At 51.9% G+C, this 14,266-nt stretch overlaps 1 protein-coding gene across 1 annotated transcript in view; it reads left to right on the top strand.

Annotated features, from left to right (window-relative positions):
* The first annotated feature begins 2,975 nt into the window (after nucleotides 1–2,975).
* Nucleotides 2,976–14,266, top strand: part of TSHZ3 (teashirt zinc finger homeobox 3) — a 71,033-nt gene continuing 59,742 nt past the window's right edge. Inside the window, exon 1 of the mRNA XM_032390424.1 lies at nucleotides 2,976–3,407. Within this exon, the coding sequence (XP_032246315.1) occupies nucleotides 3,368–3,407 (40 nt within the window). The 5' untranslated portion in view covers nucleotides 2,976–3,367. The remainder of the gene's footprint in view (nucleotides 3,408–14,266) is intronic.

The following is a 14,266-nucleotide window of genomic DNA, read 5'->3' as shown; positions in this document are numbered from 1 at the left end:
CTCTCTGGCTCCTCGCTGTCAGTCCGTGTCAGGCAGCAGCCAGGTGGGGCCTGGCAAAGTTTTAGCTTTAGACCTTCTGGCTAAGATCTGCCCCAGATTCGGCCCAGCTGAAGCGTATTTAAGCCCCTGCATTCAGGTACATACTGTGCTTGGTGCTGATTTGGGAAGCCTCCCTTCCTTTTCTCCTACGCCACACCCAGTCCACAGAAAAGGGGCAAAGAGAACTTGGAATTGCAAGGGCCAGGTTGACAGTGTCCCTCTCCATCTGTCCCATTCCTAGGACGACCTGCAAGACTAGTCCCGTTTTGAGGTCTTGGTATTAAAGGGGGTGCGTATGGTTAAAAGAACACCGCAGAGATCAGGGTTCCAGGCTGTGCCACGCCGGGCCAGAACCCTGTTTGAGTGTCCGTGCAAGGCAGCGCGGTCGCAGTATGCACTCCGCATAGCCCGTGTTGCGCGTGACGGGCTGTCGCTACGATGTGCAGCTCATTGACACTGATGGATGCGCCAATGGTTGGACGGACAGATGTTAGGGCGGATCGCACCGCGCGCGGCGCCTGAGCGGGGGAGGGCGAGGTAGCGATCCGGCGGTGGCTGCGGGGGACTCGGAGACCCGAGCTCAGGCCGCGGCCCGCAGGGGGAGGGGGTGGAGGGAACGAGGTTTGGAGAGCAGCGCGGGGAAGGAAAGGAGGAGGGGGAGCATAAGCCAGGGCGAAACTCTCAACCTTCCGTGCGCGGCGCCCAGCGCTGTGCACCCATCACTACCGGCGCGCTTAAGTGGGCGCTCCGCTTTGGGAAGGTGAGCCGGGGGCAGGCAGGAGCTGACCTCGCGCGGCGCCTACCCTCCTCCAGGCAAGAGGCTCCCAGCGCCGCGACCAGAACCGAGAGGCCGCGGGCGGCGTCTGCCAACTCACCGTTTCCTCGTTCGCAAGAAGCGTTTCACGCCCCACGGCCGCGTCTCCCGGGCCTGGAGGGGCAGTCTCTTTAGCCTCTGTGGCCGCAGGCACCAACTGCTCGCCGCGCCCCCGCCCCCGCGTCCGCCACACACACGACCAGCCCCGGAGCCCAGCCGCAGCCTGACTCCGACTCCCCCGCAAACGCCCGGGGTCCGCACCCCGCAACTCCGAGCGCTCCTGCGCGCGCGAAGGCGCTGGAGGCGGCTTTATAGCCCGGGAGGACGGCAGCGGCACATCTGCATTCAAGGAGGCGTCTGGACTGAGCCCAAGCCCGCAGGCTGGGGGCGAGCGGAGACTTTTGATCTTACCGTCTGGGTGAGATCACGGTCTCCTGGTCTAAAAGAAAAGAAAGCATGCCTGTGAACTTTTAAAACAAACTTGCATAAACAATCACAAAGAAAAAAGATAGAGAGGGGGCAGAAGAAAAGGGGAAAAGAAACACAAGAAAAGGAAATATTTAAAAAAAAAAAAAAAGGAAGAAAGGAAAGAAGGAAGGAAGGAAAAAAGGAAGGAAGAAGGCCGGGGTTTGCAGCTCCGGGAACGCTCAGGCAGCCAGTCCCAGGGCGCGGGGCTCTGGCCCTCGCCGGGACTATCGGACGCGGGGCCCAAGGGAGCCCCCGGGCCCCAGCCGGCGCGCCCAGGAGCAGCGCCACCTCGGGGACCGTGGGTCTGGCGGCCGCCCCCGCACCCCCACCACCGCCGCCCGGCAGCGCCCGGAGCCAGCCCCGCCGCGGCCGCCCCATTCCCGGCCCAAGAGCTGGCCCAGGGAGACGCAATCGAGCCCGCAGCGCATCGATGCGCCGCCGCCCGCGCCGCTCCGGCTCCCGCTCAGCCGCCGCCGCCCGGGGGTCGTCCCAATGAGCTCCGGCCCACCCGCGCCCTCGCGGCCGCCCGTAAGTGAGCCCGCGTCGGCCTGCCGCCAAGGCAGCCCCGCCAGCTCCCCCTCTTCGCGGCCCGCTCGGCGCCTCGGCGACCCCAATCACCCAATCAATAATCAATTCTTTTCGCCCAGTACTGCTGGCAAGCCGGGCGCTGGGCGCGGTGGCCCCCTTTCCGGGGCGCCCCGGGGCGGGGGATGGGCTTGGGAGCCCGAGTTCCTTCCCCCGCCCCCGTCCCGCCCTCGGTTCTGCCAGCCCTAGGGGTGGGGGGCGCGGCCCGGCGCCTAAGGGGCGAGGGGCGGGGTGGGGGTGGAGGGACCGCGATCTTCCCAGGCAGAGGAGGAAACTTGGAGGCACCCCCTCCCACGCCGACCCCCGGGACGGGCCCGGGAAAGTTTGCCCGGGAAAAAAAAATTGGGGGAAGTGGCGGCGGCGGGTCCCGGGGGAGGAGCCCGGGTGGCGCGGGGTCTGAGAGTAGCCCCCACCCACTCCGGCCCGCGCCCGCCTCCTCCCTCGAGGGCGCCGGCGCCCGCCCGCGGGCCCCGGCATCCCCGGGGGGGCGCGGGCCCAGGCCCGGGGAGCGAGCTGGGGACTTTGGACGCGGCGGGGTGGAGAGGAGTGCGGCTCGGGCGGGGCAGCGGGGGGCGGCCAGGGGGCGAGGCCGGGTGGGGAAGCCGGGCGGGCGGGGGTAAGCGAGCGCCCCGGGACGAGCTGGGCCGGGCCGGCGCCGCGCCCCTGCGTGCGCGCACTGGGCGGGGGCGGAGGGGCGGCACCCCCTCCCCGGACGGGGCGGGGGTCCTAGACAAGCCCGGGGCCGGGAGCGGGGGCGCCGCGCCCCCGCGGGCGGGCGAGTGACACGATCATCTCCTTTTCCTTTAAGCTTGCCTGTTGCCGACGCCGCCGCTCCAGCCGCGCCGCGGGCAGAAGACTGGACCGCTGAGCCCCGGGCCGCGGCGGCGGCTGAGCGCCCCCCCCGGATGCCGTGACCCCCTGCCCGGGGGCGGGGGCCGGGGCAGGACCGGCCGGGGCCGCTCCCGCGCTCCTCCTCCCACCCCTCTGCCCGCCTTCTCCCCCTCTCCCCGCCCCCCGGCCCCGAACCCCGCGCACCTCGTCTGGGGACGGGGCGGGGGGGGGGGCAGGGCCGCCGTTCCTCCCCGCCCCCTCCTCCTCGGGCCTCTGGAGCGATTTGTCAAACTTCCCATTCCGCCGGCAGCGCGATCCTCCTCCTCCTCCTCCTTCACCACCTCCTCCTCCTCTGCCTCCTCCTCCCCCCGCGCTCCTCCCTCCCCGCGCCTCCCTCGCCCGCCCTCCTTCTTCCCTCCGCACGTTCGGGGATCGCGGCGGAGCGCGGAGAGGGGGGGACGCGGAGAGCCGGGGCGCAGCAGCATCCTGCGGGCGGCCGCTCTCCGGGGGGGAGGCTGAGAGCCGGCCCGCCTCGCCCCCCCCGCGGGCCCGCCGCCCCTCCCTCCCTCTCCTCAGCCCGGCAGCGGCGGCGGCGGCGGCGGCGGCAGTGGCAGTCGCCGGAGGAGCATCATGCCGAGGAGGAAGCAGCAGGCGCCCCGGCGCGCAGCAGGTACGAGCCGCTTCCCCTTCCTCCTCCTCTCCTCCTCCTCCTCTTCCTCCTCTCGCCGCGGTGCGCCTCCGGCCGGCGGCCACCCCGCTCTTCGCCCCACTCCTCGCCTCTCTCCTTCTGCCCGCGCAGAGTAACTCCGGGGCGCCAGGCTCGCTCGCTGCTCTGCTCTCTGGGTGCGTGCGCCCGCCTCGCGTCCCGGGCGCCCCCCGGACGCCCCGCCGCGCTCGCCCTGCGCCGGTTCGCACCGACTTCGGGAGCCGCGCGCGCTCGGGGCCAACTGAGCCGGGCTGGGTCCCTGCCTCTTCAGCTCCCCGGCTTCGGAGGGGATGGGAAGGAGCCCTCTTCGGTCTCTTTCTGTGGGGGGCGGGCGGGGTCACCTGAGTTCCCTGGGACACCTTCCGTGTCCTCCCGCGGCCGGCCGGCGGGGGACAGCCCCGGTGTCTGCCGAGCGAAAGAGAGCCAGCGAGTGAGCGAGCGGGTCCCTTCGGCCACCTTAACTGCTAATCCGATTGATTCTTCATTTATTGGGCCCAACGCGGGCAAGCGGTGGAAGCCAGAGCGCACAGGGTCTGGGTATTGTCAGATGACTGTCAAGTCAATGTTAGATGCTGGCGTTCTCTCTATCCGTGTTTGTTTTCCCTTACCCCCACCCCCTCCTTCCACTGCTTCTCCCACCCTCATCTCCTCCTAGCACTTAGTTCTGGGACGTGTCTATGTACTCCCCCCCCCTTTTTTTTTTTTGCCAGGAGTGTCAACTCCTGTTAAGACTGAGCCGATTTTTTTTCTCTTTTCTGGAAAAAGCATCATTGAAAACAAAACAAAACCCACACACATAACATTATTTTGCAATAATGTCAGTTGGGGGCATGTTGCCTGGAAGAAGGGTTTCTGGCCCTTTGCCACCCTTGATTTGATGACTGATTGATCGTCTGTCATGCTGCTGCCTTTGATCTATTCATTCCCAATAAACATCAATAAATCACTCGCAATGGTGAGGCCAAGCTCTGTGACGTCACTAGGGCCCTGTCAGTGCAACTTCGGGGATTTGGGACGGATTGCTGAGAGGACCACATATGGACGGGATGTATTTTGATATGAGTAACACTCAGATGTGCAGAGGTTCAGATGCTGCCTGAACGGGAGCGTTAAGTGGAGGTTCATTTCTTTTCTTTTCTGTTCTTCTCTTTTGGTGGAAGAAGGGAGAGCAGAGGGAAGGGTCAGGGCATTGCCTGGCACCCTTCTTGGATGAGGGCATTGTGTCCATGCTGCCCCTGAGTGCCTGTGGCAGCCCTGGGGGTGACGGTGACGGTCATTTCCATCATGTGAGCGGGCAGTGCTCGTGGAGCTCACACATTGGCCGCACTCTGAACCAGAGTCTTCTTACACAGGGTCACGCAGAGGGAGCACTCTTCTTTCTTCTTCCAGAAAATATACTTTCTTGTTCATGTCTTAAGAAAATCCTCGAAGAAAACGGATGTGGTTTGGGGGCATATAATGCAGGTTTTGCTCTCTGTCCTCAGTGTTGCCCAAATTTAGGAAGTTTGAAAATCCCAGCGGTGGTTCTAGGGAGGGTGCTGCCACTCAGGTCACCTCCTGGCTGATGCTTCTTGCCCATCCCACTTTCTCCTTTAAATTCCAAGCTCAAGCAATGAGCTTATCTACCCAAAATAAACTCTAAAAGTTTGGAGGACTCCTTCACAAAGTTGGGCAGTAGGAGTGTCTTGGGCTTCTTCCAGTCTTTTAAATTTTTTCTTTCCTTTTTGGATGCACATTTTAAGGTATCTGTGTGCCTCAATCAAATGAACCATATGTGATTACATCTTTACATTTAGTTTAGAACTCTCTCTACGGTTGCTTCATCTTTTCTCCTCCACCTTGCCAATCTGAGACTCTTATAGGATAACTTTCTGCTAAAAATATTAGCGAAGGAGGAAATGTACTGTTGATTTTATTTATTTATTTATTTTTAAAGCAACCTGTTCACTAACCTTCTTGCACCTTTTAAAAAGCCAGCCAGGAAATATCAGGTCAGTTAAGAAATATTCATTATATAAAAACTTGACTGCCCGGCTAATAGGAGATGGAAGAATGGTTTTGCTCTATCAAAATGACCCGTCAAAACGACTTTGTTTCATATTTGATTTAATTGTCTCTCTCCTGACAGGCACATTCATCAATAGCTTAATGGTCAATCAGAAGTTGGCAGCGTGAGTGCTTTCTTTCTTTCCCATACCCGGGTTTTGGATTTACTTTATCAGAATGCCTCTGCCTAATGGACGTGTGGAGGAGGGGGTGGAGAATGTCTGAAGGGCTACTTATTTAAGAAGAGGGGAGGGATAAAAAAAAAAAAAAAAAAAAAAAAAAAAAGGAAAAAAAAAAAAAGAACCCTCCACATTTAGGCCGGTGCTAAGTATTCCCAGGCCAGCAAGTGAGCTGCCTGAGGTTTTTGTTTGTTGGTTGGTTTGGGTGCACGAGAAACTTCCCATTTTTTTCCCTCCTGTTTTTAGTTCTCACAGCTGCAAGTTATAAGGTTCATGCCTGCTTTTGTGGCATCCTGGGAGTGATGACAAATTGATTGCTTTGCACTGATAGAGAGTGGGAAAAAGAAAGATGTCTGCTGATTGGTAACTGGAAATCCAGTCCCCAGCAACCTTGAGAATACTCGAGAATTTTTTTTCCCCTCCAAACTGAAAGGTCCGCTCAGCCATAAAAAAAGAAAAGTTGTTTTGCCAGCTTCATTAGTGTTCACCTAATTAGCTGTAAACCTGATGGATTCCTGACAGCTTTAATGATTGGAGATGACAAGCTCGACGCAGTGTCATCCAGCAGAATTAGGTTTGCAGCTAGTTTGATGTAATCAAGTTGATATTACACAGTCCTGGCTGCCTTTAGTTGTGCATTAACTCAATTTTCTGCTGCAGGTGACAAATGGGCTTTGGTACCTGGATAATCATGTCATAGGAATTAGGGCCCTTTTAATGGTCTGGGGTAGAATAACAACCACAAAGGGCTGAGAGCTGGGTAGAGCTTGCAGACATAGCAGACAGGTGCACACAGTCTTCATATCTAGGCCAAATGTAACATTGCTCTCCAGAAGGCCAGAGCAGCCTCCAAGAATCCCTGAAAAGACGTATTTCTGTACTTTAGGATTTTCTTTCTTTTTTTTTTTTTTTTGATAGAAATTATGCATGGCTTCGTGTCTGTTCTCAAAGGGAGAGAGACGTTTCTTCACCTGCCGAAGAGAAACCTGGGCAGGAGTGTCCTTTCTCCAGGCGTGTCATTTCAAAGGGCCATACATTCGTGCTGGCCAGATGTTGCTGCCTCAGAGTAGGAGGGTTGGAGAGGCCAGTGTCCTTCAGGCAAAATGACCATTGTCCCTTGCTCAAAACGGGACTCTTACCTGGGCATGATTTTATTTTTTTTAATACGAGTGTTTTTTGAAGATACCAGAAAAAAAAATGAGAGCAGCATTTCATAACAAATAACATTTTATCCATTCATGTCCATTTTCTGGGGGGGAGGGAACTGTACAGTCTTAAAAAAAAATCGCCTCAACTTGCAAAAAAAAAAAAATCCTCAGTGCACAACAACTTGCTATTGACCTTTCGAGTCTTATTCGTTGAAAGAGAATAATCTTCTAAGGAGTTCTTGGGCGGTCACATCAAGAGGGGGAACCTTTAAGCATCTTGATTTTTGTAAAAGTGGTTTGAACCCCTTAGGTTCTGCTGGTGTTCCAGATCACTGTGGGGCCCCGGGGGGCAGGATAGGCTCGCGGTGGCAAAGCAGAGGGGGTTCGCAGTGCCAGTGGATTTGGGTATGCCTAAAACGTAGTGCGCCTGGTGCTGCCCATGTACTGTGGTCCGGGCCTTCGTAAGGCCCGTCCACACACTGGGCAGCTCCTCTCCTCTGTCGGAGGCACGTGGAGCATTCAGGAGGGCGTTTCGGCAGTAGCCCTGGGAACGTATTCGCTCTCAAGCTTGCCGCACATTTCTCCTTTGGACAGGTATTCTGCCCTGTAGCAAGGTGACAAGATGACTGGTTCGGGCTGCTCTGTGATCCGCCCCCTCGCCCCCCATTTTCCTACAAAATGTGGAGGAACAATGCACACTTGAAAAAGGAAAATCAAGAAGATGAAGGAGAGAAACAAAGAGGGCAGGAGGCAAGGGTATCCCCCTGGACATCCACCTAGGGAAGAGAATCTTCCAGAATCAGCTGCTGTGCCCCCATTATCTTGACAACTGTCAGTTAGGGCTTCAGTGCTCTCCAGGGCCACACTTGATTGTGAGCGGTGGATGTTGTCATTTTGTTCTCAGCATTGCCTTGAGCGCGCTCATAAGCGAGCGATAGTCAATAACTGACGTATCAGCAGCTCTTCCCCAAATTGTCTCACCCATCTGCCTTTTCCCTCTTTTTACCAAAGATTGTTCTGTAAAGCAATCAGAATAAAAGGTGACTGCTCAGGGTCCTGGGGACGCTGGGGGAAGCCCAGGTGAGGTCCCAGAATTAAAGCCTTTACTTCCTCCCCTCCCCACTTCTATTCCTGGGGTTTCTGGAAGGAGAAGGATCACCTTCTTGAGGGCAAAGTGCCTCCACCATGTTGGGGGCTTCTCCTTTCACACTGGTGGTGGCCGAGCCAGGCTGGGGCGAGGGCTGCAGTCATAGGCAGGGGAGCAGAAGGGACAGGAGCGGAATCCCCATCCTGGTGTACAACACCCATGTTAATCCAGGGACGTGAGCAGGTCACAGTTATTCTGAGTGCAGTTTGTGAGGCTTTCCTGCTGGCCCATTTTTATTCCTGCCTGTCACTGGACAAACTATAAAAATAGCTTTAGTCTGGTAGTTAAAAAAAAAAAAAAAGAAAAGAAAAGAAAGAAAAAAGAGAAAGAAAAAAGAAAAAAAAGAAGTAGGGTGTGTGTCCCCCCTCCTATGTTAGTGTGCAGCCCAGTTAGGTAGATGGGCCTTTCTTTCAAAGAAGCTGTCTCGTAACACCCCTGTAGCGTTTTCCCACAGCCCATGGAGGGAGACAGGACAGCACATAGCGGTGCCATCACTTACCCCAGACCCTCTCAGGTGTCACGGCGGCACGTGTATGTGTGTGTGTGCGCTTGTGTGTGTGTGTGTGTGTGTGTGTGTATTTTAGTTATGCTCCAAATTGTGGTTTCTCTGTCTGAAGTTAAAAATGAAAGGTGAATACAATATATTGTATTTGGTAACAATGATATGGACTGGTACATCTAGACAGATAATGTGCAGTTGTAATTAGACTCAATAGACAGGCAGTCATTTTTAAATTCTTTGACACATGCATAAAATAGTCATATAATAAGATAAGATGACAATTTTATGTTAGGTTGATAAAGTGTCCCGATACATGCATTTAAATGTCTGTAAGCCTTTAAAAAAATCCAGACAGATTAATTCTAGTTTCCAGTATTTGCAGTTAGTCATTAAATTAATTTTTAAATCCTACTAAACAATGGCTATGAATATGTTTTTTTTATTTTCCTTCTAGATTTTTTTTTTTTTACCTGAATTGCAAGGAATGGCTACATAGACTTGGTAGCTTTCTCTAGTTTTTCAACATTGGTAAACAATTACATTAAATATGGATGTAAAAATTCAGTTTACTGTTTGTAACCAGAATAATGCTATGCATTTTTGGAAATAAAAAAAAAGGGAGAGACAGTAATAGAGCATAATCTGCTTATGACCACTTGCCTGAACAACTGTCATACTCTAGGTTTAGGAATCTTTATTAGAAAGATTACATAGTGTCCTTGACCAAATATTGAATATTTTATAAGCCCCATTTAAAAAAGAAGACATTTCGAGCACATACACTTGATTTGATCAGCACTTAGATTCTTGGGTTTAATTACTTTCAATTCTGTAAATTATTTTAGTATTTCAACAAGAGTGGCCCAAGAGAGGTATCGGTGGGGGGGAGGGGGGGGCTGAGGAGGCATTTCTCCAAAGGTCATGTTACCTGGACTTTTTGACCATCTTCTTACCTTGTTTTCTTAGATGTGCAAAGGTGTGGCTCTTGAAGAATAATTTCAATTTGTTTGGGCTTAATGATAAATTATTAATTCATATTGTCAGGACACATGTTATTAATTATGACTGTGTTTTCTTCATCCAGAACAGCTGTTGGGGAAACAGTGTAAGTTCAGATTGTCTTCAGGGGGAGGGCGCCAAAGCAAAGAACTTACCAACTCCTTGTCATCATATTCTTGGTCCCCTTCCTTTGGGAATGAAGCACTGCAGGGGCCGAGTGAAGGGGAGAGGGCGACTGTTCATTCTAGACCAAGACGGGCACTGGCAAATGCTAAGTAATGTACATTTTTTGAAAAGCAAGCCTAACTCTCAATGCTCTGTGAGTTCGGCTGGGATTCTGAAGGTGGTAATTGGTCCCTTCCCAAGTCCAGGTTTGGATGGGCTGCCCTCTTCATCCCACCAGTGCGTCTTGTTTTCTTCTTATTCTTCAGTAGACCAGAAGGTCATGGTCACAAGTCTGTAGTGACAGAAAGCAAAAATACTCTGAATGCTTGTTTGTTCCCCAAACTGGAACCCGTCCTTAATGGAGGGCACAGCGCTGTTTGGTAATATACGTGAAATGACTCAAATTCATTTACTTTTGATTTTTCCATTCCCATCATTAAATCTAGTCCTATGTATTCAGTTTCCTCTGAGTTCTTTGAGAAATGCATGTTGCATAAAATAGGCAATTTTTAATGAACAATTTAATGTAAATGGGTTTTGAATTTAAATTAATATTAATGAAGCCTTGAGTGAATTTATTTTGCATACGTAAAGACTTGTAAGTCTTTCACCCATGTGCTTTCTCCTTTATGTAGTAACATTGGTTGGGTGGATTAACTTGCGCCTTTTAAAGATTTACACTTAAAAAAATTAAATTGATTTTATATGTCCAATAGCACCAACATATTATTAGGCAAAGGTGTTACTTAATTTAAAGAAAATATACCTCATTTCCTATTAAACCTCTGAGTTTCCATTACCCTGTTCTTCCTGCAAGCTGCTTTCGCTTTGGCATTTGCTGCTGGGGAAAATACATACCAACAATAGTTACTACAATCAAGATGCTTTCTTTCTTTGGCTTACCTCTAATGCATTATGTATCCTGGAATGATGGGGAGTTCTGTAATTAATTCTGTTAGATGTAATTGCTATAATCACTTTGATGTTACACATAATAAAGGTAATATGGTAAGCACATAAAAAATATAAACACCTTATTGTAACACTACTACTAAAATTCCTTCTCATCAAGTCTGGTTTATAGACAAGTGTTCTTAACTAGTTTTGGTCATAGGTGACAATTTATCCGAGCCGTGTTCATTGATATTCCAAAGGAGAGTCATTTATTGGAAAGGATGGGCCTTGTCTTGGAGAGATCTCCAAGCTGGTTGCCTAGGAATCTTAATGCCCTTTTCCTTAAAGATGTGGCTAATTAGAAAAGGTGACCATTCTCTTCTGTAGAGGAGAGAGGTAAGCGCTCCAGAAACAGCCATGGAACGAGGTAAGAAGAGGGTGGCATAGGAGGGGAAGAGATGCTCCGAGAAGTGATAGCCGGGGTTTCAGATCAGAAGAGGTGCTGTTCTGAAGGTTTTCTCATGGTGTGGGATTATGGGAAGTGCCGTGTGTGTGTGTACACGCGTGTGCGCATGCATGGCATGTGTGTACGTGTGCGTGTGTGTGTGTGTGGGCGTGCGAGAGCACGCTAGAGCATGTGCTCATGGTTAACCAGAGAAGGCCCCCTTTCTGTAAGTGCAGGGACATTCATACGGAATAAAGGCTTTCTTGCTGCTACTATTACTATTCTCCATCTTTCACGGGGGACCTTGGGGGCCATGCCTAACTGTTGCACCATGTGCCAGGGAGTTTGGCTGATGTTGCCTGTTGGACAGAACCCTTGGTGGTATTTGAGACCTGCCCCCAAGCCGTGGTGCACCTACCCTGGATGCAGGCCACCATAGGACGGAAGAGAACTTTGCCTGAGACCCCATGCACATAATCCTTGTGGGATGTTTCCAAACATGTGTAAATTATCTTTGCCAGGGCAGCTTGCAGGAGGTGGAGAATGTGGTGGCTGAAGAAGCTTGTCATTTGATTTTTTTTTTTTCTCTGTGGCTATCCTGGAGTCAGACTAGCGCGGACATCGGTTTGACTCTCGTCCCCAGATGCACCCCATCCCGTGTGCTACAAAGAGGTCATGAAACCTCATGACCCAGAGTCAGCTTTACAGCCTGGATGGGAATCCTCCACACTTATATTTTTATTTGCAGTGAGTTGTAAGTGCCAAAGCACAGGAATCAGTCATACACAGAAATCAAATGAGAGAGTATACGTGTGAGGAGGGGCTGCCAGAGTCCCTTTGGAGGAAGCTCAGGGTGTTTTTCCGATGGCCATCAGATGGACAGTGACAGCCGTGAGTCCCTAGACCGTGCCCTGGGCCCGCAGAGCTTGGTCTGGCCGTGGCTCTGGTCAGCTGGGCGCAGACCAGGCCAGGGGAGAGCAGGGTGCTGCTGCAGAAGGCCTGGCAGGGCCTGCCTCCTGGGCGCTGGGCCCAGGGCACCCTGCCTGCCAGGTGAGAGGGTCCTCGGGTCTGGGCCCAGGGCCGGGCTACAGCCAGGCAGCCACCAGCCCTCCTGTGGTGAGCCTGGGCTGGTTTTGATGGCCAGGATGATAAAAGGTCTGAGAACTCCATAGGCCCCTGTAATCAGGGCCAGCACTGACATCCTTCTCAAATTTGACAGCTTCTTCCTTTTCTCTTCTCACAGCCAAGCCTTTCTCAACCGAATTTCCCCGCCCTCCCCCTCTCCCCTCCCTCCTTCCCTCCCTGCCGCCGCTCACCCCTTCCCTCCCTCTTCTTTCTCTGTGCGTCTCTCCTGTTTCATGTTCTTGATCAGTCTCAGATGCCTGGAATTATTTTTTTTCAGGCGGGAGGGGGAGTGTTGCTTTAGGTTTGTGGGTTGGGCAGGTGTGAGAGGAAGTCTGTGTTTTTTTTTTTTTTTTCGTTTTTTTTTTTTGTACTGTAGGCCTGTTGCTAATTAATGTTCCTCCATAAGATTCTGTCGGAGTTGAGTAATGTTTTTGATCTTTATGCCTGATAACTGCATACTTAATGAGATTTCAAAGCTGTGAGTGCAGCTCCCTACAATTATTGACAGATGCCTTTTCTTTGCCATTGGGTTCAGCTTCATAAATCCTCTTGCCGTAATGAGGTTCAGCAGTGCCACCCTGGCAGTGAGCTAATGAAAGGGGGGAGGGCGAAGCGGCTCATGGCTGTCTGACACATTTTTTTCCTTTAAAATTTACTATGCAGATGTCAAGCTGCGGGACGATTACTTCAAACATGCTAATTTTTATCTTGCTTTTGTGTCAGCCCTTTGCCATTAAAAAATAAATAAATAAAAGGACTAACCTTACTCTCCACTTGATTTCTTTTTTCTTTTTTTTTTTTTTCCCTAAGTCACATTTTTAATAACCCGTGGTGTGTGACTGCTGTGGACTTTGACACCCTGTGGCCTTTTGCAGGTATGCAGTGGCAGAACCTTGGTGGGTTTTTTTTTCTTTTTTTTCTTTCTTTCTTTTCCTTCTTTTTTCTTTTTCTTTTTTTTTTTTTTTTTTTGCCATTGGAAGGGCAGGGGGAGGATAACATGCGATTTCCCCAGGCCTCCCATCAGCCTGCCCTAAGTATGCACTTGAAACGTCGGAGAATTCATTTCAGAGTTCTAGAACTAAATCCTGGTGGAGAAGAGCTGCACCATGCCAAACAGTCGATTTCCTTTTCAGCGGAGTCATACATCACTGACCCACCCTTCCCTCCTGACAGAATGACATATGTCATTTATCATATGGGCCCCAGCCAGACAACGGGGAGGGGAGGGAAGCCCAGTCCATGTGATGCTGTCTCCTCCTCCCAGTCCTGTACCGTTGGCTTGCAGAGAGAGGCTGCTGATTTGGCGAGAGAGGGACGGGGAGGAGGGAGGAGAGGCAGGGGCGAGGAGAGGCGAGAGCCTGCTCCGTGTGTGTGGATGGCTGTCTGGGTGTGTGGCGTGGCGGGCGCGAGATTGGCAGAGGCACCGAAGAGGTTATGTTCTTTCATATTATCTGCTAAACCACACTGTTCAGCCTTTGACGCTCTTCTGACTCTCCCCCCCCCCACCCCCATTCCTTTTCTCCTTTTCCTTCTGTTTTTCCCTTTGGTAGTCGAGGAAAATAGCAGCAACAACAAACCAGGGATGACAGGTATCATTCAAACCACCCTGGCTTATGAGGGGTGGTAGAAATGAATCTCAGGGCTCCTGGCTTCACATGATTCAAACATGCGTTATTGAAGATGGATGTTCCTTAAGAAAAGATTGATGGTGGATGCTGGGCTTAGGGTGCCATTTATCATTTTGAATATTATTTAGACTTGCCGTGTAAACCTGTAACTTGAGAGTTGGACGAGCTGGAGCAGGGTCGGGGCCTGTGTGTGTGTGTGTGTGTGTGTGTGTGTGTGTTTGTGTGTTTCCATCGATTGGCCTTGGGCTCTCATTGCTGCTGACCAGACAGGAGCCCTCCCATTTACAGTATAGAAGACACACACCCCAAAAAAGGAAGGGGGGGAGGTTTTAATTTTGAATAATTTCCAAGGACATTTTTCCAAGGAAAAATGAAGTATCTGTGATTTAGACTAAAGCTAACAGGCAACTTCTCTCTCTCCTTTTCTCTCTCTCTCTTTCCCCCTCTCTCTTCCCCGACAGGGGCAGTCACGTACAAAACATTAAAATATAAACAGAGCTGTAGTTGCCAAAGCCAGGACCCTTGCCTGATTTTTTAAACTCTGT

Source organism: Phoca vitulina, unplaced genomic scaffold, assembly GCF_004348235.1.
Source record: "Phoca vitulina isolate PV1807 unplaced genomic scaffold, GSC_HSeal_1.0 scaffold58, whole genome shotgun sequence".
Taxonomy (NCBI): domain Eukaryota; kingdom Metazoa; phylum Chordata; class Mammalia; order Carnivora; family Phocidae; genus Phoca; species Phoca vitulina.
The sequence above is the reverse complement of the archived record's forward strand: the minus strand, read 5'-3'. Positions and strand labels throughout refer to the sequence as shown.